Raw genomic sequence first — 25,946 nt, 5'->3', positions numbered from 1 at the left:
AATTGTCCGATTTCCAATGTTACAATATGAAACATTTGTGAAATTTTCCGATCTTTTCGAAAAAAATATTTTGAAAATTTTTAAATCAAGACTAGCATCTTAAATGGGCGTAATATTCAATATTTGGCCCTTTTAAAATATCAGACTTGATTTAAAAATTTTCAAAATATTTTTTTCGAAAAGATCGGAAAATTTCACGAATGTTTCATGTATTCACATTGAAAATCGGACCATTAATTGCTGAGATAGCGTCATTATAAAATGGTGGGCTGATTGGGTGAGACTTAGAAAACATCAATTTTCGTGTTTCTTTTTCTTTAAGCCGCTGTATTTCAGCAACCAGAGGTCCTATCTGCAATGTCTCTTAGACAATTTTATAGCAAATTTTCTGAACTTTTCAAAAAAATATTTTAAGAAATGGTCACTCATGGTCACTATTTTTAAAAATTGAAAAACAGCAAATATTTCGCTAAAATCAAACTTTCGGTGGCTATATCTTGAAAACGGAGCCCTTTATCAAAAAATCTGTAAAGTACTTTTCGATTGCAAATTCAATTTTGCATAAAAAAAATTAGGTCAAAAAAATGTTGTGTATGAAATTTCGATTTTTTCCAAAAATCACCAGTTTTTCAAAAAATCATAACTCGGCGGCAGATTTTTTGACCATGTTTCTCTATAGCTCAAAAGTGCTTTTTTTAATTGTCTTCAAAAGTGAAAAGTTTTGCAAAATCCGGAGATCTCGTTCCTATTTCCGCTTCAAGAAATTGGTGGAAGTGACAAGCAGAATTCACGACTCGGAAGAGTTGCTCCACCGGAAGGAGATGTCAGCAGCAACAAGAAAGATAGGAGCTTGTTAACCTCACGAAGTGGCCACCAGCTTAAGCGTTCCTGTGGTTCCACGTCATTCAAGAATTGTCGAAGCAGATGTGGGTGGCGTTCATCATCCAGACACTTTAAAGTTGCGGGTCGCTTGCAGTCATTTGTGCGGTACCAGGACTGCTGCCGGAGGTTCTGCTGATCAAGGCAGGAATTCAAGATTTGTGAAGTTTCAAGTGTCATATTGCGAGGCGATCGAAATTGAGCTGTATGCAAGATTCTTCGTATTTGGTGAGAGCTTTCCATTTTTATTTTCAATTGACACTTTCATTTACTCTAACATCCATACACTTCAGTAAAGACAAACCAAGCCAATATTACTATATACGCGGTAGGGTGTTCCTTTGGTCGTTCGCTGTGAGTTGTGGATTGCCTGCTTCTCTAATGAAGGTTCGACTGAGGGGGCATGCTTATTAATTTCTCGTCGCTCCATACCCTCAGTGACGTGATGGGAGCAAGGGCGTCTATACAAAGTGTCCCTACACCCGCTACAAATTTCCGGTGCTAGGGTAGGGCAAAGGGGTTTCTTTTTAATCTTTGCGCCGGTATTTGTAGCACTAAAATTCGTACAAAAAAACTTATGCACGTGGGTGTACAGATTACGGAGTAAAAGATGATCGAATTGTTCACCTAGCGCTCACATGTGTTCCAGGACCAAGTTGCCTGCGGGTATGGGGATCATACATACATACATACATGTTTCTCTATAGCTCAAAAGTTGCGGTTTTTTGTCCAATAAAACATATCAAAAAATCTCGAAAATCAAAAAATACGTATTTTGGGAAATTGAGTTTTAGTGAAAAAAAAAGTTGATAAAAAAAATCCGCAATTTTTTTTCCGTGTACCTGTTTTTTTTTTCTCAAAAGTCCTCAACAATACTTACAACTTTGCCGAAGACACCAAATTGATCAGAAAATTCACTCAAAAGTTACAGCTGTTTGAATATTTACATACCATTTTTGTATGGACAGCTGCCAAAATTGTATGGAGACTTGTACGGGTGAACCAATGACACAAAATAGCATATATGGTCATAGGGAAGGCCCCCACAAAGTTTGAGCCAAATCAAAAAATACAAATAAAATCCATTTTCGGTTTTGGTAGAGAATTGCTCAGCTAGAGGGTGAGACGAAGTGAGGGGGGAGAGGTGTTGACATTGTTATGCCCGCAGCGCCGCAGCCTATTTCGACGGTCGTTGAGCCGACGGCTGTTTCCAACGACCGAGTCCAGTTAGGAACTGGTCGTACAATTTGTTTAGTATTTAAAAAAAACATGCATAACTCCGTCATATAAAAAGAACGAAAATTAACAAATAGGTATGTTGGGCATTTTACTCAAAGTGATAAAGAGAGAAATTTAAAAAAACGGGAATATTTTTCCGTGTATGTAATTTTTCTGAATAGTCATAACAACATTGCAGGAAACACAAATTTATTTTAAATTGAAGAATTATTATATGTTTTAATCCTTAAAAATATTTTTTTTTTTAATTTAAAACATAAATAAGCAAGAAAGGTGGCTATAATACTTCAAAGTGTTATTGAAATAAATTTTAAATGAAAATATCCCAAAGTTTGCGTTACGTATTACAAGAGCACTCCCCAATACTCTTATTTTTAAATTGACAATAATCAAAATACATGCGTCTTGCATGAAAATCTTAAAAATAATGTTCAGTATATGGGTTTCAAAAAATATATGAAAACGACGAAAACGATGAAAGCGAGTCTCTGAAATGTCGCACCGGATTCAAGTGGTAGAAATGACAGTTCTCCCATAGAGCTTTATGACGTTTCGTGTACGCACACTAGTGCACCATTTGATTGGGCTGCCTGACAAAATTTAACCTCACTTTATTTTCGTGTACGTACACGCAATACATACGCACGTAGTTTACTCTATTGGCCGATGCACATGTTTACCTTTTTTTTTGGTACCCTCCGCAAACGTCAAACCATACAAAATTGCTGCCGGATCTTTTCCGGGAAAGATTCGGAAAAAATATCCGGCAGGAATTTGTATTGATTTGACGTTTGCGGAGGGTGTCAAATAGTTTGGTTATGTTCTGCTTGCAAAAGACAATAAGGAATACATTGTAGAAAAAAATCAAAAACTGCTCGAATGGAAATACTCCATTGGTAAAGTCAACACTTTTTCAGAACCCGGAGTTGAAGTTGGCTAAGCATGTTTTTGATGGAGTTGGAATCGGGCCCTTTTGTAGAGCTGAAGGAATAAGATTGGAATTTGATTATCCGACTCTACAACCCGTAGAAAATCACCAACAGTTTCTGTCCGAATTCAGTTCTAATCTCATTGAGTTCACTCCTTCCAGAATGTAGCAAAAATAATAAATTTCTCGTAACATTAATTTAAACAGCATGATAAACTTTGCTCTTCCCTCCGAAATCCGTTCCCACCCTTTCCATTGCAACCTTGTACTCGACTCCCTGGCTCCGACCGACAAATGAAATCTGACGCATGGTGCGGCAGTGGTGTAGCATGCCATGCCTTCTCTGCTTAGATTTGCCGAATGGGATGGGTGTGTATTTCGTGTAGTATTTTACAAACACACACACACACACTCGTGCACACATTTTGGATGCAAACTTTTCTCATCATTTCGGAGCACACCATTCACAGACGACCTACTTTCGTGAAAATGGAGAGCGGAGGATTGTAGATTTGCTACGTGGAACGGGATTGAAGAAGCAGAAGGATTCCCCGTTTTAATTAGCTTTCGTATTACGGGCGATTTGGGCGTAGATTAGTCTGGTTTTGAGGGCGAAATTATGAATATAATCAGAGGTGGTGAAAGTAGGTTGGAATTTGTTTTGGTTAGTCGGTGACTAACTGGTTTGGTTAGTTGTGGACTAACCTGCACATTTTTTTTTTTTTGAATATTTAAATATAATTTATTATTTTGTATTTTTGTAACGTCAACTTTGTGTTGAACTACAGGGAACATGGCCGGATCTTGATAAACTGTGCAACCTAGCACAAAGAGTTGTCATATCTAATCACATTTTGACCGCGCGCTGTCACCCACCATCGTAGTTGGCCTGGCCTGGTCGGTCTAGCAAGGACGGTCCAGATCTGATGACACTGATAGGCGAAGGCAGACGAATACACTGATAAAAAAAAATGATTAGTTCTACCATAATTTCGTAGCCGGCCTCTCACATTTTGACGTTTGTAAAGAAAAGTGAGGTTAGACCGAATTTCCATCAAGTTTTCCACTGTGCCAAAACTGACAGCCGGAGCTTGGTGCTACGGCGATGATGCGACAATGATTATCACCGGACATCTCATGGCCAACCCAGATTGGCACCATTTAAGAGCGCTGCTCGGATTCCCCAAGCGGCAGCACGAGGGGATGGACACTTTCCACTATGAATAATTTAAACACCTTGTTTCCCTCGACAGCCCCGCCTGGCGGACACGCGCCGTTCGGCGATCCACTGTGCCGACATGGACATCGAGTACTACCGGTTGCGCAGCTTCAGCATCACCTCCCACGGAATCTGCAACCTGGGCGATTCGATGCGGTGAGTTTTGTTGACAAACATTTTTTGACGTTTGACGCTTTTTGACACATCTGATTTAGGAGTCGCCGCTCGCGGTCCATCAACTCGGTCACCTCGAACGGTTCCGGAGGAACGAAGGATCGGAAGGGGAGCAGCGGGTCGCAGAAGCAGGACGACAAGATGGCCGACGGGGACGGGGACGACAACAAGGACGGTAAGGAAAAGGGCGGCAAGGACGGGAAGGATAAGCAGAACGCGTACAAGGTGGCCATGCTGGGCGCTTCCGGCGTTGGCAAGACGGCCCTGACCTACCAGTTTACCACGTCGGAGTACATTTGCGCGTACGATTTGAGCTTGGGTAAGCGTTTTGTTTACAAAATTGTGACGGAAGTTTGACAGTTGCGTTTTTTTTGTAGATGACGATTACGGCCAGAAGACAGTTTCCGTGCTGCTGGACGGACACGAAACCGACCTGGAGATTATTGATCATCCGGCGTGCGAGATGTCGGTGAGTAACTTGCGGTGTTGACGTTTCCAAGCAGTGGAATAACCTCACTTTTTTTGGCTACCAACCGTGCAACAAATTGCACAGTTTGACCTGAGACGAGACAAACAAATATAATTTTTAAAATTCTAAGATTTTGAAATTCTCAAATTCTCATATTCTCAAATTCTAAAATTGCTAAATTGATAAAATTGCTTATATTGCTTAAATGGCCAAAAAATTAAATGGCTGAAATTCTCAAATTCCAAAGTTTTTAAATTATAAAATTCTAAGATTCTAAATTCCAAAAATTCTACAAATTCAAAAAAATAAGAAAATATTAGGATTCTAAAAATTCTACAAATTCTACAAATTCTAAACATTCCAAATATTCCAAAAAATGCAAAATTCCAAAAAATATGATACTTTTGAAATTTTGAAAATTCTCACAATTTTAAGAAGTCAAAAAAAGTTCAAAACGAATTTAAAACTAAAAATAACAAAAATAAAAAAACACTACAAGATTCCAAAATTTTTAAAAATTAAAAATCTTAAATGTCCAAAAATTTTAAAAATGTATAAAATCTAAAAATTTAGAATTTTCTAAAAATTTCAAATATTTACACAATTTTTTAAACTCAAATTACAAAAATTCCGAAAATTCTAAAAAATCGTAAGATTCTAAGATTCTAAATTCCAAAAATTCAAAAAATTCTAAAAAGAAATAAAAAATATAAGGATTCCAACAATTTTACAAATTCTACAAATTCCAAACATTCCAAAAAATCCAAATTTTGAAAATTCCTACAATTTTAAGAAGTCAAAAAATTCCAAAACGCACTTTAATCTAAAAATCACAATACACTTAAAGATTTTTCAAAATCAAAAAAACATTCCCAACAAGTTCTTCAAAAAATTTCAAACATTCCCAAAAATTTTGAATTTTAAATTACAATAATTCCAAAAATTCTAAAAAATCAAAAATTCCAAAAATTATGAAAATTAGTTTTTTTTTTAAATGTACTCGAAAAAAATAAACATTAAATTTCAAAAATTTTAAAAGGTTTTTAATTTCAAAAATTTTAAAAGGTTTTTAATTTCAAAAATTTTAAAAGGTTTTAAATTTTTATAATTTTAAAAAATATTGAAGACCCTTCATTTTTTTAAAATTCCAAGGGTTTTAAAAATTGCGATAGTAAAAAAATAAAGTTTCAAAAGTTTGCTAAAATTCTAAAGTTAAAAATAAAAAAATCCGAAAATTTCATTTTTTTTTAATTCTGAAAATTCTAAGAATTTTCAGAAGTTCAAAAATTTCAAAAAGACATAAAACCTAAAAATAACAAAATTTACAGATTCTTAAAAATTTCATAAAATTAAAACCTAAACATTACCAAAAATTCATTACCAAACATTACAAAAAATTCTACAAACATTACCAAAAATTCTACAAATTTAATTTTTTTTTAAATTCCAAATATTAAAAAATCCAAATCTAAAAATTCAAAAATTCTAAAAAAAAAATCTCAAACTTCTAAAAACTTTTAAAAAAAACTTTGAAAAATTTAAAATTTGAAAAAAAGGTTTAAAATTTCCAAAATTTCACATTTTTTAAAGATTCTAAAGTATAAAAAAAATCTTAAAATAAAAAAAAATATTCCAAAAATTTTAATAACTTCAAAATCCCAAAAACCCGGAAAATACAAAAAAAGATTCAAAGAAATCCAACAATTCTTAAATTTTATAAAATTAAAACAATTCAAATAATTTAGAGAAATTTTAAAATTCAAATATGTTTTAAGATTCCCCAAAGTTAAAATCATTTCATACATTTCTAAAATTCATAAGTTTAAAAAAAAAATAAAGTCCTAAAATAAAAAAAAACCGAAAACTCAAAAATACTTTAAAAAATACAATTAATAATTTGTAGAAATTTTTGTATTTTTTGTATTAATTTGTTCTAGTTATCTCTTAACCATTTTTGAGATTTTTTATATGGAGTTTTACGTTTCTTCCGAGCTCCGTACCTGGGTGATGAATAGAGAGAAGGCGTAACGTGATTTTCGAAAGATCCCACTTTGTTTACATCTACTAAGTTGGAGGCTGTTCAAGCACAAGCTTGACTTTTTTTTCTGACTTTTAAAATGAGCTGTTTTATAATCAGTAGTAAGTGTTTTATTTTGTCTAGTTTTTGACATTTTTTGCTGGAAAATTGTCGCGTTTCGATCGGTTAGATTTTTTTCTTTTTAAAGGATGACGAAGAACTTCGGCGAGAGTGTCATTTTATGATGTCGCAGATAAATTCCCTGGCTGATTTTGGAATCCTGCTGCTAATTCTAGCGAAGCTGATCCAACAAACAGAGATGATTTTCACTAAACCAGGTTTTCAAACAAAATCAAACAATAAAGTCTGCTTCTGGAGGAAACAACCGCTCCGACTCCATAAACAACTTCCATTCATTTTTTTTTTTACAATCTCGCTTTAAACTTTCTTGAGATTTCTTGACTTCAACTCCAGGTCCTCAAAAGCCACACATTTTGCATTCTCGTAAAAAAAAAATCATGATCGATAACAATACTCTCTACTTATGGCGAACAGTAAATTGGTTCCACTTAGACAGTTCAAAATTGAGGCCGTTTTGCGAACCACTATTCAGCACCCAGCTCCGTACTTACCTTAAACCAGATCAAGAAACTTTAAATCGTTTCCTGACTGTCAATCAAGAAGAAATCTTTCCTGTCTGTCTCAGGATTTGACGTTTGCGGAATGAGTCAAAAAATATAGACAACAAATCATTTAATGCATCGATACCAATCCATGTTTGTAAACACATTAATAAACTTTTTCAGGAGGAAGCGTTCTGCTCAACCTACCACATTGACATCTTTGTGGTCGTATATTCCGTGGTGGACCGAGGATCGTTTAAAAAGGCCGAAAAGATTCTGCACTTTCTGCGGGACGGGGAAATGCTTCTAACCCGGGGGGTCATCCTGGTCGGGAACAAAACGGATCTGGAGCGCCAGCGGGAAGTTCCGACCCAGGTTGCGCGTCGTCTGGCGAAGGAAATCGGTGCCAAGTTCATCGAGACGTCCAGCGGGATGGACTACAACGTAGACGAGCTGCTGGTGGGGATCACGGCCCAGGTCAAGCTGAACCCGCAGCGGGTAAACCGGTTGACGGACAAGCAGCGTAACAGCATAGCTGGTCTACCGTACGAACCCCGCTCGGTAACGCCCATGAAGGGCCGCAAGACGGCCATGTCCATGCGAGAGTTGACCTCTTCCGGACGGGATGCCAGCGGCCGGATGCGCCGGATATTGCGGCGGGGCAGCATCGGCAAGTTCGGCTCGGAAGACGACGACGACTACGACCTGGGGGACAAACGACTGCGCAAAAAGACCACCAGTGACTTCCTGCGGAACGACGACGACGGCGAAAGCGACGACGAGCGATCCACGGACAACGAGACGAACCTGCTCCGCCGGAAGCGCTACGACGCGGTCCAGCTGCCCAGCTGCTCCACCACCAACCTGACCCAAAACAGCTCAACCAACCGCTTCCTGAAGCGACTCTCGTTCGACGACCAGATGCAGCAGGACACCCAGGACCTGGTCGGCCAGGACGGGTCCTCCCGGCACGGTTCGCCCCAGCCCAGCATCAAGCGGTTCAACTTCATCGACGCCGACTCGACGCACGGCACGTCCACGTCCTGCACCGGTGGGGCGCCCTCGACCGCGGCCAACAAGTTCGCCAACCGCACCAAGCTGCTGCTGACGTCGTTCCTCAAGTTCAAGCGGAACCTGCGCGTCAAACGGCGCAGCTCCGGCAGCTGCAGCGACCTCTTCGTGATCTAAGTGTTGTGTGTGCGTGTGTGTGTGTCGTTTGTATGTGTGTCTGTGTGTCAGAACAATAAGACTCACCCATAACCTAAAAAGTACCACATTTTTCAGCGCGTCACAGTTTAGCGTGTAAACAAACAAAAACAAAACAAGGGATCAAAGCAAGCGGTTTTCAAAGCGGTGGGAACAGTTTTGACAGATGAACAACGAAGAAAGTTGCGTTGCGTGGCGAGCAGAGTAGTGTCAAGTGTTGTTTAGGTAGAGATTTTAAACGTTTGCTACCGTTGATGGTTACGGGACAGTTAACAGCGGCGGTGTGATTTGTTTGGTTAGGTTTAAGCAAAAGTCGTATAATCGTGAGAAAAAAAATGTTAAATCGATCAAATCAACAAGCTAATATCAAAACAGATGTCGACGGAACGTTTAAATGTTTTTACGGACTTTTTACATGTTGTTGGAATTGATAACACTCTAAAAATGTAGCACACACTAGCACTAGCAAATATGTACATTCATTTATTAGTGAGAGCCGAAATAAAATCGGCAAAAATCGCACTTTTATTACCATCTAAACAGTGTTGTGACAGCTGCAGCACCTTCAAAATTGTCAACTTTGGCTCGTCAAAGCTCCAAGGTAAGCAACGCTAAAGGTGGCGCAGCTGTCAAATGCAGGGTTGAAATCAACCAAGATAACCGCAAAAAGGTGTGAACACAACTTTAAATCTTTTAAGTCAGCTGTAATTTCGACTTGCTTTGAATTGCTTGCTCCAAATTTAACGCGCATACATATTTAAAACCAGAATAATGACAAAGTCTTCCACGATTTGCACGTCAGCAGCGCGTTCTGAAAATCAAAAATTCAACCGGAGACACACAACCGTTTACGAACATAACCTGTCCATATCAATTTCGAATCGGATCAGAATTGACAGACCCCCTCCCCCACCCTCTCTGAAAGCATATCCGATCCATTTCTCCTCAGATTGTAAAAAAAAATCTCTGCAACCCGTTTTACACTGGTAGATTGTAAGAAACGTCAAAATCAAAAAAAAAAGGTGTGACAACAAACCCATCATTTGCTCCTCCCCTCACTAACTTTAAAACGATTATATCAACTAATGAAGAAGGAAAAAAGTGTGTTTAAAACAAATCAAAACGAAAAATAATAATAACTATTCAAGCCAGAAGCATGGCGGCGAGTCACGTCAACACGAAAGAGAGAGATCGAAAGAGCTCTATAATTGAAAGCCCTCGTGTTTCATTTCCATAATCCGTGGGCACGCTCCTGGATGACAGCCCTGCGGGAGGAGGAGGTCGCGGTTGCAACACCAGCTTTGCATCTAATTGCATTTTGATGACCAAACTACCCCACCTTAAAAAAGCGGTATTGAGGTCCGCCGCTCGACGGCGACGACGACTGTTTTAATAGCAGCTTTTTGTAGTTTCGAAAAAGTTTTCTGGAACGGTTGTTTTGTAGGGTCATTCCATAAAATTGTGATTAAATTTGATTTGCAGCGCAGTAGGCGTTGAAACTCGCTTCTTCAAGTTTAGTATTATTGTCTTTTTAAAATAAACAAGGCAGGCCGTGAAGTAATTAGAAATGTAATCTAAGTGGGCTTAGAAAAATATTCCATTTAATTTAAAAATATATTTTTTTTTTTAAGTTTGGTAAAAACTACTTTTCCCGAGTCTCCCGCTTTCTCTCTATACACTTGTTTTTACTTCTCTGAGCATAATTCTCTCTTTCTTTCTCTACTCTCTTCACCATCAAGTTCTCTCTTTGGTAACGTACTGTAACGCTAAGAGAGTGTTTAGCGCGCGCAACTCAATCGACTCTTGTGAGGTTTTGTGGAAAATTATTTGATACAATTTAAAATATAGTTTTCAAGCTACCAATGAAAATTAGTTTTTTATCGGAACGTTTCCCTTTTTGACTGTCTTTTCATGCCCTAATTATTGAATTTAAATAAGAAATAAATCAAAAATTGCGCGCTCTTTGTGTTACGATAGTTACTGGAGAGGGAGAGTAGAAATGAGAGAAGAGAAATAATGGGAGAACTTTACTCTCACGGAGAGGTGAGACAATTGGCGGGAACTTTTCAGCGCGACACGTGGTTAATAGACAAATCCAGCAAAAGCTCAACGCTGCTTTTTGATGGTGAGAGATTTGACAGCTCCCATACTAAATGTCTGGATTTTCATACTTTTTGTTAATTTTCTTTTAAAATAAAATACTTAACATATGAAAACTATATATTTTTGGTGCCCAAAATTCCTGCTGAATCGAATGGTGTACTTATCTCGATTGCAAATTTTTCGAAAAGTTTTTATTTTAATGATATTCTAGACTCATTTTGTGCACCTAATCAATCAATACTTTTATCATAAATAATCATTTTATTGCTTAAAAATTGAGTTTTCCTGAGCTCCCATATTCAAATACATGGAAGCTGTCATTTCTAACACCATTGGCCACCTAGCGGCCATTTCAAACTGGATTCGTCTATAAAGTAGTCTGCCATCCGAAACATATTAATTTTTTTAAATGATGTTTTTGCGCATTTTGAGTTGAAATTTGGAATTTGACAATGACGGGATTTTGAGAAGGTTATAATTTTTATAGTTTTAAATTTTAAAAATGTTGTATTTATGCATTAGAATTTTAGAATTCTCGAATTTTAGAATTTTAGAATTTAGGAAATTTAGAATTTTAGAATTTTAGAATTTTAGAATTTTAGAATTTTATACCTTTAGAATTTTAGAATTTTAGAATTTTAGAATTTTAGAATTTTAGAATTTTAGAATTTTAGAATTTTAGAATTTTAGAATTTTAGAATTTTAGAATTTTAGAATTTTAGAATTTTAGAATTTTAGAATTTTAAATTTTAGAATTTTAGAATTTTAGAATTTTAGAATTTTAGAATTTTAAATTTTAAATTTTAAATTTTAGAATTTTAGAATTTTAAATTTTAGAATTTTAGAATTTTAAATTTTAAATTTTAAATTTTAGAATTTTAAATTTTAGAATTTTAAATTTTAAATTTTAGAATTTTAAATTTTAGAATTTTAGAATTTTAAATTTTAGAATTTTAAATTTTAGAATTTTAAATTTTAAATTTTAGAATTTTAGAATTTTAAATTTTAGATTTTAGAATTTTAGAATTTTAGAATTTTAGAATTTTAGAATTTTAGATTTTAGAATTTTAGAATTTTAGAATTTTTGAATTTTTGAATTTTAGAATTTTAGAATTTTAGAATATTAGAATCTTAGAATTTTAGAATTTTAGAATTTTAGAATTTTAGAATTTTAGAATATTAGAATCTTAGAATTTTAGAATTTTAGAATTTTAGAATTTTAGAATTTTAGAATTTTAGAATTTTAGAATTTTAGAATTTTAGAATTTTAGAATTTTAGAATTTTAAATTTTAGAATTTTAAATTTTAAATTTTAGAATTTTAGAATTTTAGAATTTTAAATTTTAGAATTTTAGAATTTTAGAATTTTAGAATTTTAGAATATTAAAGTTAAATTTTAGAATTTTAGAATTTTAGAATTTTAGAATTTTAGAATTTTAGAATTTTAGAATTTTAAATTTTAGAATTTTAGAATTTTAGAATTTTAAATTTTAAATTTTAAATTTTAGAATTTTAGAATTTTAGAATTTTAGAATTTTAAATTTTAGAATTTTAAATTTTAAATTTTAGAATTTTAGAATTTTAAATTTTAGAATTTTAGAATTTTAGAATTTTAGAATTTTAGAATTTTAGAATTTTAGAATTTTAGAATTTTAAATTTTAGAATTTTAAATTTTAGAATTTTAAATTTTAAATTTTAAATTTTAAATTTTAGAATTTTAGAATTTTAAATTTTAGAATTTTAAATTTTAGAATTTTAGAATTTTAGAATTTTAAATTTTAGAATTTTAAATTTTAAATTTTAAATTTTAAATTTTAAATTTTAGAATTTTAGAATTTTAAATTTTAGAATTTTAGAATTTTAGAATTTTAGAATTTTAAATTTTAAATTTTAAATTTTAAATTTTAAATTTTAGAATTTTAAATTTTAGAATTTTAGAATTTTAGAATTTTAGAATTTTAGAATTTTAAATTTTAGAATTTTAGAATTTTAAATTTTAGAATTTTAGAATTTTAGAATTTTAGAATTTTGGAATTTTAGAATTTTAGAATTTTAGAATTTTAGAATTTTAGAATTTTAGAATTTTAGAATTTTAGAATTTTAGAATTTTAGAATTTTAGAATTTTAGAATTTTAGAATTTTAGAATTTTAGAATTTTGGAATTCAGAATCTTAGAATTTTAGAATTTTCAAAATTTTATAAATTTTAGAATTTTTAAAATTTTAGAATTTTTAAAATTTCAGAATTTTTAAAATTTTAGAATTTTTAAAATTCTAGGATTTTCAAAATCTTAAAATTTTCAAAATTTTAGAATTTTTAAAATTTTACAATTTTAAAAATCTCCTGAATTTTCAAAATTTAAGAATTTACAAAATTTTAGAATTGTCAGAGTTAAAGAATTTTCAAAATTTAAGAATTTTCAAAATGTTAAAATTCTTATATTCTAAAATTTTAGAATTTCAGAATTCCAGATTTTTAGAATTTTAGAATTTTAGAAGTTTTATATTTTATTTTTTCAGAATTTTAGAAGTTTTAAATTTAATTTTAGATTTTAAGAAATTTATATTTTTATAGATTTAGGATTGAGTAGATTTTTTTTGTAAGATTTTGAAAGCTCTTGAATGTTAAGAATTAGGTTAAATATCTTCAACAATTCAAAACTTGTTAAATGTTGTTGTTCCAAACTTCAGTTGTAAACAGAGCTGAAACCCACAGTGACATATTAAGATTTTCAAATAATAATTTTAACATGTAATGGCACTCCAAAGAGTTCAAGTTCAAGAAATGTTCCAACCCCTGATAGTTCAAATTACATTCAGGACAGTTAGGGTTGTTCGAACCATCCCAATGCACGAAAAACTGTCAAATAACTAACCTCAAAAACATAGCTGTTCTTGTTTGCTCCAAAACAAAGAAATCCGCCAAATTTAGTCACGCTAAATTTTTCGGATATTCCTAGGTTTTCCGGAGTCCCATTAGCGCGTAAGATCGGAATCGCCCGATAAGCCCCAAACAATGAAATCAATGCGCCACAACTAATCACTGTCCGGCACGCAATCGCTTTCGTGTAGAACATGAAACCACTCGAGAGAGTTGGTCGATTTTCCAAATTCAGCTTGACAGTAGGCGCGCCGTGACACGTGCCAATGGCAAACAAGATGGACGCCAGCTCGAAGAAAGCCCGCAAAAAGAAGCCTACTAAGGTGGAAGCGAAGAAAAAAGCCACCAAAAAGCGGTCGGATCTGTTCAACGGGTTCCGGCTGTTCCGGAGCAGCCTGCTGTACCAGACGAAGGAGTTTTTCGAGAACTCGACGCTGCACGGCGTGCGGTACATCGCCGAAGAGGGGCGGCCATTTTTCGAAAAGTTTATGTGGTTCTGCTTCGTGGCGACCGGGGCGGTGGCGGCCATTGTGATTATTTTCAGCTTGTGGGAAAAGTTCCAGACGAATCCGACCATCACGGGGCTGGACACGGACTTTCACAACCAGGAGGTGATCTTCCCGACGGTGATGGTGTGTCCGGAGCGGCCGTACGACGAGCGCAGTGTGCACGATGTCGCGTACGTCACGCTGGCGAACTACGAGGCCGGGTCGGAACAGTACGAGCCGTTTCTGGAGGTGCTGACGAAGCTGTCGTACGGGGCGGTCATCCGGGAGGCGGTCGAGAGGGCGGAGAACTTTTCCGACGCGAAAGAGCTGGTCGGGAGGGATTTGCGGAAGTTGGTGTTTAAGATGGCGGTGCGGTGTAACGCGACGTTCGGGTACTGCCGGTACAAGGACGAACCCATTGATTGCTGTGGGTCGTTCAAGACGGTCTATTCCGAGCACGGGTTCTGCTACTCGTTCAATTCGCGGTACATCGGCCAGGAGCTGGAAGAGTGAGTACCTGAATGTGGAATGACGTTGAGCTTTGACAGTTCAACGATGTTCAACATGAAGGTGACGTAATGTCAAACATTTTCAGGGAGCGCAACTCGGACACCAAGTACCTGTACGAGACGGACAAAAAGTGGGGCCTGACGTTCGCTCCGCTGCGCAAGTCGGACGTGTTTGTGCACTCGCACAACGAGATATCCGGCTGGGACTTTCGGCCGCAGGTCCAGTGGGACGAGAACTTTGCGATCGACTTCCTCATCTCGATGAAGCAAACGTACACGACGGAGGACGCCCGGCAGCTGTCGATCGGGCAGCGCAAGTGCATCTTTCCGGACGAGGTTCAGCTGCGGTACTACCAGGACGATTACACCTTTTCCGGCTGCATGAAGGAGTGCCGGCTGAAGAAGTGCCTCAAGTACTGCGGCTGTATTCCGCCGTTTTACGCGCCACCGGTGAAGAGTCTGCGGCAGTGTGTCGCGTCGGAACTGCCCTGTTTGGCGGCCAACCTCGGAAACATTACCAGCATTGGCGGCTGTCAGCACTGCGAGCTGGGCTGTCACAACACGGTGTACGACATTGAGAAGTACTCCAAGGTGTAAGTTCAGTACGACTCTTGAGAATCTTCAACCGATCACGTGATCTCCTCAATTCCAGAATGACTACGGAGGCCGGCAAGGAACCGGTGGTAACGATAGAATACCTAACCTGGCCCGTCATCCGGTACAAGCGCGAGGTTCTGTTCGGTTGGGTTGACCTGCTAGTGTCCTTCGGAGGCATTGCCGGCCTATTCCTAGGCTTCAGCCTACTATCCGGAGTGGAGATCATCTACTTCTTCACGATGCGAGCCTGCTGCATGCTGTACAAGAACCGGGACCAGCTGGTGGCCATCGAGCAGGAGAAGCTGCGACGACCTCCGGACCGGTACGACCTTGGGCTGCGACCAGACTTCAAACCCCAAAGCGTCGAACCCCAACCCACCAAAGAACCGTCGCAAGATCTGCGGAACGTGATCACGCTGTCGCTGGTCGAGCAGGAGTTCAACGCGGTCAAGGTGCCGAAGCAGAACGGGTTAGTTCTTGGAGGGTTGCAACCGGTGCATCGCCGGCTCGAGCGGCGACTGGAGAAGATGAACATCATGATCCGGCCGGACTTTTCCCGGCCCGTCCACGTGGCACCGTACAGCGAGCGGATCATGCCGCTCGATCGGAACGTGATTCTGACGAAGGACGGGAGCATTTTGTATAACGGGTATTTGCCTTGAATTAGGTTTAACAGCGTGACGTCACGAGCGCACACGCACACACATTTTTACAGAGACACACGTGCAAAAAATGTAAACATTGCAGTCAAGCTGTCAAATTTCTAACCTCAAAACCGAGTCGGCGTAAACCTAATTGTTTACTGGTTTAGATGCTTTGTGTTTTTATATTTTGTGTGTTAAATAAAACGATTTTTTACTAAAAGCCCGTGTGAATGGATAAAAAAGAGAGCACCTTTCGTGTACCATCTTGGAGAGAGGAATGACAGGTAAACGAAGCGATGACAGTAAAAGTTCTTGACAGATCAATGCAAACAATTGTTAAATTCTCGAAATATTATTTAAAAGTAAATAAATTAAAAATAAATAAATTTATTGATCTAAAACTTCCAACTAATCAAAACATCTTCAAATAATTTTAAATCTTAATAATGTCATTCAAACCTTTTTTTTATTCATAACTTATTTTTATTAGGTTCTTTTAGGTGCTACGACCAGGTTAGGCCCAAGGATCAGTTTACAATCAAAATATAAAAAAAAACTCATTACACTCCATACTTGGAGATCATGTAACTGACGAGGGTTACTTGGTCCAAGCGGGTCTTGCAGGTTTTGAATCTGCCGATGTACTCCGAGAAAATGCCCCACAGCTCAGCAGAACTGTAGAGCACCTCCCCGGCTTCCTCTTTCGTGGCTCCACTGTCTCGGGAGCTTCCTTGGCTGCTTCTTGCGGGGTGAGGGCGATCCTTCGATGTTCCGTCCGGGACTGCACCCGGCAACGGAGGGAACTCCGCCGGCGTGAACGCCGGAACTGCTGGACTCTGTTTCTCCGCCTTCCTTGCCGGCGGTTTCGGTTTCGACGCCTGTTGGCGCCTCCGGATGAAGTCCGCACGCTTGGGGCAGCTGCGGTCCGTGGCTTCGTGGGCTCCAGAGCAGTTGGCACACCGCTTCGGCTCGGCTTCTTGGACTTTGCACTCGTCCGTCTTGTGGGGATCCCCACAGTTGTTGCACCTCCCTTTCAGGTGACAGTTCCTGGTTCCATGACCCAGCTGCAAGCAGTTCCTGCACTGGGTCACGTTCGGCCGCTTGTTCCGGTAGGCCTCCCACCGGATGATAGTGCTTGCCACAACTTTCATTGCAAAGAGCTTCTTCAGATTGGTGTATCCCTTGTGGAAGACCACAATGTACGGAGGTTCGTCCACGGTGTATTTTTCCTTCCGCTTGATGACATGCACTTCCAGCGCGTCCAGCTTGAGATCCCTCTTCAGCAGGTACTTGACCTCGTCCGGTGTCAGTTCATCAGGTAAACCACGAAACTACCCGATGATTTCGTTCGCTCCGCCGTTCGTGGGTGTAGAATTCCACTTTCTTCCTCTTGAGGAGCTCCTGCAACTTGTCAAAATCTTTGACAGAGAAGCAGGTCACCTTGGTTCCAAATCGGGTTAGTTTGTAAATTGGGTTGAAACCAAATTTACAACTTTCCACTATCGCCAGGAGCTTGCAAATATCCGTGGTGTTCTTCACCACCAAAGGTGGTTGCTTTTGTTTACTTGCCGACTGGCCGGGTGCTGGAACCGCGTCTCCTCCTCCTGCTGGGCTGGCATTGTTGTTAACAATTGTTTTTGTCGCCCGAAAGCGCGCTGAATTTGATGCTATTGAGCAGGGTCTTCTCAACTTTTTCTCCTTCGATGCCGATTCCAGTGACCTCGCTGGACTTCTTCCGCTTCCGATTCCCGCGGACGGGACGAAAATCTTCCTCCTCGGAGGATTCCTCCACCTCCATCCGTCAAAAACTTCCAAGCACGCGAGATGACAAGACGAGCAAAACACGTCTTAACTTGTCGCTGGCTGGCGATTGAATGGTCATTCAAATCTTTGAAATTTAAAACATAAGGTCGAAAATATACTAACACATTCATACTTCTGAGTGCCACTGAAGTTGGTTTGTTTGCATCAGATCTGCTATCTCTTTCCAGCAAAAGTTTTTTTCATGGCATTTAATTTATAGCTGGTTTTGAATTTTATATTTTTATTTTATAGGTTTTTTGACTTAAAGCTGGTTACGCCCGATGACAGCTAACATATCTGGCAGGGACAGTGACAGTTCGAGCTTTGTTTCAATCAGGACACTGTGACGAGGAGTTCAGTGAAGTAAAACAATTTTTTTCTCTACAATTTTACCAGAAAAATTAAATAATAAATCTTACGATTTCAAAATGTTAAAACCTTTAAATGCTTTTTTAAAAAGACGATATCAAAATTGAATATTTTAAAAAAATCAAAAAAAAACAATGGTCTATAGACATCTAGAAATTTGTTTAAAAAAAACTTCAAATCTAGAAATCAAAAAATCTTCAATTTCAAAATCTAATATATTAAAAATAATCGAAAAAGCTAAAGATCATTAAATAAAAAAAAATATTTGTATTTTTGTATGCACGAAAATGGGGTTAGGGAACGTTCTTTTATTACGTTACGCAGTTACGGGAGGGAGTTTTGGAGGTTGTGTTATACGCTTTATACATAATTATCCAAAATTTGTATGTAAATTTTGTTACGAGGGGTTCAAAAACCCAAAATTTTGCGCTGCACAATAAAAAAAAAGGTCCCTTACGTAATTATACACAGGAAGGTGTGAAATCGCGTGCTTCTCAAACTAAAAGCTAAATCATGTCTATTCAAATCATGTAATTAAAATCGGTAACGTGAAACGCTTTTATAATATCACGACTCCACCGAAAACCCCACTCTCAGTTCGAAACCATGCCCCGAAAGCGCCACGTCCCCCCGAAGATTCCCCTCGTCCACCTGGTCCGCGCCAGCTGGCTCCACCAGGTCGGCCAGTTCTTCACCGAATCGACGCTGCACGGCGTCCGGTACATCGCCGAAGCCGGCCGGCCCTTCTGGGAACACTTTGCCTGGTTCTGTCTGGTGCTGGTCAGCGCCGTCACCACGGTTTGCATCATCCTGAACCTGTGGGTGCGCTTCCAGACCCATCCGACCATCACCGGACCGGACACGAGCCTGCGCTTCACGGCGACCGTGTTTCCGACGGTGCTGGTTTGTCCGGTGGAGACGCCGTTCGACGAGGATAAGCTGGAGGACTTTAACGAAACGCTGCTGACGATGAGTTCCTTCGGACGGATTGGTCAGTTGGTTGGAGATCGGGGGTTGGTGGGTAGTTTGTCCAAGATGAAGATTGATGACGTGAGGAGTGAGATATTCCGGAACGTTTTGAGCTGCGACGAGGTCATTGGCGAGTGCTGGTTCAGAGGTACGCGACTGGAGGATTGCTGCAAGAGCTTCTTGCCCGTGTTTTCCGAGGTTGGGTTCTGCTACGCGTTCAGCGCCAAGTTCTACGACTCGGAACGGGCATGGTAAGAGCGGCCAGGCCTACTGCGTAAAGTTGCCTGCTGAGATGATTGTTTGACATTTTCACAGGGTGCGCAACCCGGATCGGAAATTCATCTACGAAACGGACAAAAAGTGGGGCCTGACGTTTGGCCCGCTGCGCAAGTCCAACATTCTAATCCACTCGTACAACGAGCTGTCCGGCTGGGAGTTCCGACCCCAGGTCCAGTGGGACGAGGACTTTGCGATCGAGCTGCTGGTCACGATGAAGCAAACGTACACGACGGAGGACGCCCGGCAGCTGTCGATTGGGCAGCGCAAGTGCATCTTTCCGGACGAGGTCGGGCTGCAGTACCACGAGGACGAGTACACGTATTCCGGGTGTATGCGGGAGTGCCGGCTGATTAAGTGTCTCAAGCGGTGCGGATGCGTTCCGCCGTTTTATGCGCTGAAGCCGGGATCTACGGAGCGACAGTGCGGTCCGGCGGATTTGCCTTGCTTGGTTGATAACTTTACGACCATTACCAGGGTTGGGCGTCTATGTCAGCAGTGCGAGTTGGGTTGTAACAATACCGTGTACGAGATTGAGAAGTACTCCAAGGTGTAAGTTAGAAAGAGATTCAAGGTTATGTTCATGGTTTAATCCCAGCATTTTGCAGCATTGCGTCGGAGGCCGGCAAGGAACCGCTGGTAACGATCGAGTACCTAACCTGGCCCGTCATCCGGTACAAGCGCGAGGTTCTGTTCGGTTGGGTTGACCTGCTGGTGTCCTTCGGCGGCATCGCCGGCCTATTCCTGGGTTTCAGCCTACTATCCGGAGTGGAGATCATCTACTTCTTCACGATGCGAGCCTGCTGCATGCTGTACAAGAACCGTGACCAGCTGGTGGCCATCGAGCAGGAGAAGTTGCGACGACCACCGGACCATTTCGACCTGAACCTTCTGCCGGCGCTTCGCCGGCGAAACCTTCAACAACGCAAGCAACCCGCTTCTCCGGACCCTTCCCAGCGGAACGTGATCACGCTGTCGCTGGTCGAGCAGGAGTTCAACGCGGTCAAGGTGCCGAAGGAGCGCGGGCTGGTGCTCGGCGGGTTGGGATCACAACCGGAGCATCGCCGGCTCGAGCGGCGGCTGGAAAAGATGAAGATCATGGTGCGGCCGGACTTTTTCCAGCCCGTCCACGTGGCCCCGTACAGCGAGCGGATCAAGCCGCTCGATCGGAACGTGGTTCGCACGAAGGACGGAGGCATTCTGTACAACGGGTATTTGCCGTAGGAGACACGACGTTCCGATCAGGATTCCAGCACAACTCAATCAAACTCACACTTTCGTCCCGAGCGTTCACTCTCAACGGTCCACAACGTAAACGCAGGTTCTGGACGCAGCACGATTGCTGCCGTAGCCAACCTCCCGAACGCCCACCGTCCCGTTCGGACCTGTAGAGATCTGCTTAGCTTGGTCCGCGCGCGTTTACACTCCGTCCCCACATTTGTACTCATCTGTCACTTCCTCCTCCAGATCGTTCAATCGCAGGTAGCACAGCTCGTTGTTACAAGATTATTCTATGATACAAGGTTGCGGCTTCGCTGCTGTGCCAGCCGGACTCGGTGCAGGAGCGGGTGGGGGTAGGTGAAATTCTAAGACTGGATAAAGGGCAATGCTTGTCGTGCTTGTGAACGACGATTCCACCGCAGTAATCGGAATCGACGTGGTAGTGGTGCCGGGAATTCCTCCCACTACACCTTCCTCCAGAGTCAGGGTTTCCAACCTTGGTCCGAATGAGCTAGGATTGCTCCGAGAACTGAAGCTTGTTCTCCGGTCACGAACGATTTTGGTTTGCAAAAAGACATATTTGTGCTCGATGAATTCTTTTTCCAGCCGTTGTTTTTCATCCAGATCCAGAACTCGATATTCCCGTTCTCTTTCCTCCTTAATCGCCCTTTCATGAAGACGCTTTTCCAGATTATTCCTTTCAATCAGCAAGCGTTCTTGGATCTGTTTTTCTTCCTCCAGGCGTCGGATTAGCAACGCTGTCTCTGCTGAAGATGTTGCTCCAGCAAAACTCGAACTCGACGATTTGTTTTCGTCCAGGGCGGGAATTCTAACCTCACCTTTTCGTCGTAGGTCAGACATCGCGTGTATAAATTCTTAAGTTTGTTGCTGAGGGTGTGAACCGGTTTAAGCGGTGTATGCACTTCGGAAGGAATCGGTCAAGAAAAATTTCAAATGGGCAGCGGCGGCAGCGAAAGCAAGCCAGAGAGGGTGAAGAAAAGCCCCAAGAAATCGCTCCCTCTCCTTTGTTCTGCTGTTCGTAAAGCCATTTCTTGACCCCTTTCCTTCCGATCAGCGTACTAGCCTTTATGTCGGACCTCTTTTAGTCAAACTTGAGATGATTCTTGGAGTAAGCTTAAAGCTGAAAATGTTGTTTATTAGTACATAGTTCAAAGGTTTGATAGCAGAGACTTACAATTTATAGTCCTTAAACCAACTTTCGTTCACCGTACAGCTATTTAGTCATAGGAGGGGCACGGAGCCTAATTTGTGCGCATAAGGTTAGTGAGTTTCATTTAAATGCAGATTTTGCTTACTTATAATCTAAATCTAGCCGATTTAGTTAAGCACAGATGATTTTTCACCCAACTTATCTATATGACCGCAAATGTTATGTAAGCGAATTAATAAAGATCAAATTAGTCCCAAAAGTATCTATCGTTGTTCAACGTTGTATCGAATGACTGTCTGCTTTCCACGAATTGACGTTCTTCTCTCCTTCTAATATGTCAACTCCGTTGACACGCCCGAGGTTGAGGGAGAGATCAACGAATGATCTAGATCACCGGGGGGTTTGCTCGCCTGGTCATCTGCTTCAGCAACACACTGTTTGTACATGATGCTTTTTGAAATGTTAGCATCGAATTCTGAGGGCAGATTCAGATTCAACAGGCAAAATTGGGTACTAAAGCCCTATGTCAATTTTTATGCACAACGGTAAAAAACGCGATTAAAAACCATTTCTGATCACTTTTTTCAATTTTTATGCAAAAAAAATATTGGCAAGTCAGCAATTTTTCGATGGATCAACTATGGTCCCTTTGGAACGAGCTGTCAAGTAAACCTTTACTGTCAAGAAGGGCCGTGAAGTTAATTTTTAAAAATTAAATTAAAAATCTATTTTAAATCCTTTGCGGTCGTTCCAAGGGTCATTGTACTCAGAAAAATAAGCTTTATCGCTGTGAACAATAATATCGATGCCAACATAACAAAAAGCATCATGTACATTAGGGTGGTCCAAATCCGGACTTTTTTGGGGCTACCCCCTGAAATCAAAGATTGACCCATCACTAGGCTAAATTCCAAATTTGAGCTCATTCTGACCACGGGAACCCATCCCTCCAATCGCTTAAAGTTTGTATGGGAAAAATCGTCAAAATGTATGGAGAAAAGCAACTGTTTTACTTTTTTACCTGTGGAAGGCGCCATAATTATCCGATTCTTACCATTTCTCAAATGTAGAACCTTCATTAAATTTAGAACAACTTTCCCGAAGACACCATATTTTTAGGATTTTTCCCGCGAAATTATTAGCGCCCAAAACTGACCCTTTTTGCGCGGCCAGCTGTAAGGGGTTACCTAACAACGATGTTTATTTCCAATTCGTACACGCACGTGCTCTCTCTCAGGTTCAAACTCTCTCACGAGCTTGCTCGCCTGCCTGCCTGCCTGTTCACCTAAAAGCGCGCGCTGTTTCTCTGCTTGGACTTTTGTCGTCGTCGTTTTCATTTGCTATCCGCTGCGCTGCGTTTCTGGCATGTTTATTATAATTTTCAACTAAAATAGCAGGATTGTTTTAAGATATATTTAGCATATAAATTCTTAAATTATGACAAAAATAAAAAAAAACTGCACTGAAAAAAATAGTTTAAAGAAAAAACTGCTTAGGCTCGATTAAAAAATTACAGCAAATGTCATGAGAACAGGGTTTGTTTGTTTTTCCAAGCATTACACGCAGTTTTTCATATATGCTAAAGAAACATGATAATGATTCAATTATTTAAAAAAATCTTCAGGTAATATAAATGTTGTTCCTTTAGGTAGTTTGCTTTAACAAAAATATACTTAGTACAAATCAAGGCAATTTTACAATTATTGCTGCAAATTTTCATTCATACTCTCTAAAATTATTTTTTTATTCTTTCTGGAAATTTCTTTCTGTGTTCCTAGACCACCTGTAACAAATATTGCAACTGTTTATCATTTTTTGTCAGTTTACCTGTAAATTTTTCGATTCAGGAAACAACTCTTTCTGCACAATCGTTAACTACCTTCAGATCTTGCAGTTGCGGCCTTCCTTTAAGATACTCATTTGGATTCAGTTTTAAAAAAATCCAAAGAAAATTCCTTCCTTTTTTATCTAAAAAAAACTGCATGGTATTTCTTGTAACAAAAGCAGATAAATTAAAATCCAAAACGTTTGCAATTAGGTTTGGATCAGAACAGATGACGATTCATGGATGAACTAATTCATCAAATTTGTATTCTCTCTCACACGCTCTTATAATATGATATATTTTGTTGATCACATATTACATTAAATTTTATATATCAAAACAAACCTGGTATTTTAGTTCAACATTATAATCTGGGTGCTGAAAAGACAGAATGCGTAACGTGATTTTCGAAAGCTCCCCACTGCTCCCCACTAATACAACTACACTACAGCTGTAAACATAAGCAAAGTAGACGGCTATGTTCAAGCTCAAGCGTGACATATTTTTTGCTGCTGAAGTGAATTACTATGAAACATTTGGGATCTGTTGATGTTGAAGTTTTCGATGAAAAATTAAGTGCTTCGCACATTTTTCTTCGTAGACTAAACGATGGGGGCCAAAAGAGGCCTTTTTTGTTTTCCACGTGATGAAAACTTGTGTCAAAAGTGGGTGGAATTTCGTGAATCAGAAGAGCAACCGAATGGAAGTTCCGAGATTATGTATCTTTGACGTGTAGTGATAATATCGGAGTAAGATTATTCAATATTATTTGGAAAGTACTATTCATAGTTATTGAGAATTCGCTAACATTTAAAAAAGCGTCATAAACATAGGTTTTGCGTGAGACATAGCGATTATAAAATTTTAGCGACGAATTATGCCAATCTCGATTTCAACCCTCTTATTAAGATGTTTTGACTTCAAATACCTCAATAGCCATCGATTTTTTTTTATTCCTGACTAAATAAATTATAGATCGATCACAATACTTGCCACTTCTTGGTATAATTATGCGAACTTAAATTAAAATTGGTAAATTGGTTCCGCTTTGACAGTTCTAAATTGAGGCCGCTTTGCGGACAACTATTCGGCACCCAGATTATAATGAACATGTCAAGAACGCAGCACAGCGGATAGCAAACGAAAACGACAACGACGACAAAAGTCCAAGCAGAGAAACAGCGCGCGCTTGTTGGTAGGGCGGGCAGGCAGGCAGGCAGGCGAGCAAGCTCGTGAGAGAGTTTGAACCTGAGAGAGAGCACGTGCGTGTACGAATTGGAAATAAACATCGTTGTTAGGTAACCCCTTACAGCTGGCCGCGCAAAAAGGGTCAGTTTTGGGCGCTAATAATTTCGCGGGAAAAATCCTAAAAATATGGTGTCTTCGGGAAAGTTGTTCTAAATTTAATGAAGGTTCTACATTTGAGAAATGGTAAGAATCGGATAATTATGGCGCCTTCCACAGGTAAAAAAGTAAAACAGTTGCTTTTCTCCATACATTTTGACGATTTTTCCCATACAAACTTTAAGCGATTGGAGGGAGGGGTTCCCGTGGTCAGAATGAGCTCAAATTTGGAATTTAGCCTAGTGATGGGTCAATCTTTGATTTCAGGGGGTAGCCCCAAAAAAGTCCGGATTTGGACCACCCTAATGTACATACTAGGGTTAATGACATAAACTCAAGCATGAACTTTGAAAAAATTTTGCAACGGACTAAATGAGTGTTCAATGATTTTTTTAACGAGTTGCTGTGAAGTTTACTACGGCCAAGACTACGGCCTTCCATAGAATAATCTACGTGCGTATATATTGCGTGTACGTACACTAAAATAAAGTGAGGTTAAATTTTTGTCAGCCAGCAAAAGACCTAGCCAAAAGGCTAAAAAAACTTGGGATTTTTTTTTGTAATGTGCTAAAGAATCGGTCATTATTGTTATGAACATTAACATATACAAATTTAAGCACCCTATTTTCAAGCCTATTGTACAATGTGGTTCTAGTAAGTTTTTGGATCAATTTCGATTATCGAATGTGCAATGGTATCGCATATAACTATGATTACATATAATATAATTACAAACAAAAATATAACCAATTTTAAAATACATATTTAAAATGTTATCATTTTTACAGACATTCTGATGCGACTTTTAAACTTGCAGACTTCCATCCAGCACGCACAGAATTTTAACATTTTACCCAAAATCCGCCCAAACGCCCTCTAACCGTGCACACTTTTGACAGCTCGCCTCAACCGCGAGCGCGTTCTGTTTCTGTTTGGTCTCGCGCGCCATCTCGCTCTTTCTCCCGCGTGCAACCCCGCTCCTTTCTTTCTTT

At 39.3% G+C, this 25,946-nt stretch overlaps 3 protein-coding genes across 16 annotated transcripts in view; all 3 read left to right on the top strand.

Annotated features, from left to right (window-relative positions):
* Positions 1-9,968, top strand: part of LOC6051312 — a 171,506-nt gene extending 161,538 nt beyond the window's left edge. For all 14 annotated transcript variants that reach the window (XM_038257385.1, XM_038257790.1, XM_038257118.1 and 11 more), the window contains 4 exons: positions 4,300-4,421; positions 4,481-4,758; positions 4,817-4,908; positions 7,732-9,968. In XM_038257385.1, coding sequence (XP_038113313.1) covers positions 4,300-4,421; positions 4,481-4,758; positions 4,817-4,908; positions 7,732-8,736 — 1,497 coding nt within the window. In that variant the 3' untranslated portion in view covers positions 8,737-9,968. The remainder of the gene's footprint in view (positions 1-4,299; positions 4,422-4,480; positions 4,759-4,816; positions 4,909-7,731) is intronic.
* Positions 9,969-13,784: 3,816 nt separating this feature from the next.
* On the top strand, positions 13,785-16,196 carry LOC6051311 (sodium channel protein Nach). The gene is made up of 3 exons (XM_001867739.2): positions 13,785-14,735; positions 14,822-15,328; positions 15,388-16,196. The coding sequence occupies exons 1-3, from the start codon at positions 14,005-14,007 to the stop codon at positions 15,992-15,994; spliced, it is 1,845 nt and encodes a 614-aa protein (XP_001867774.2). The 5' UTR covers positions 13,785-14,004; the 3' UTR covers positions 15,995-16,196.
* Positions 16,197-18,564: 2,368 nt separating this feature from the next.
* On the top strand, positions 18,565-21,827 carry LOC6051306 (sodium channel protein Nach). The gene is made up of 3 exons (XM_038249683.1): positions 18,565-19,368; positions 19,433-19,945; positions 20,002-21,827. The coding sequence occupies exons 1-3, from the start codon at positions 18,755-18,757 to the stop codon at positions 20,615-20,617; spliced, it is 1,743 nt and encodes a 580-aa protein (XP_038105611.1). The 5' UTR covers positions 18,565-18,754; the 3' UTR covers positions 20,618-21,827.
* Positions 21,828-25,946: the final 4,119 nt, after the last annotated feature.

The sequence above is a fragment of the Culex quinquefasciatus genome, chromosome 1, assembly GCF_015732765.1.
Source record: "Culex quinquefasciatus strain JHB chromosome 1, VPISU_Cqui_1.0_pri_paternal, whole genome shotgun sequence".
Lineage (NCBI taxonomy): Eukaryota > Metazoa > Arthropoda > Insecta > Diptera > Culicidae > Culex > Culex quinquefasciatus.
This window is presented reverse-complemented; position numbering and strand designations above follow the sequence as displayed.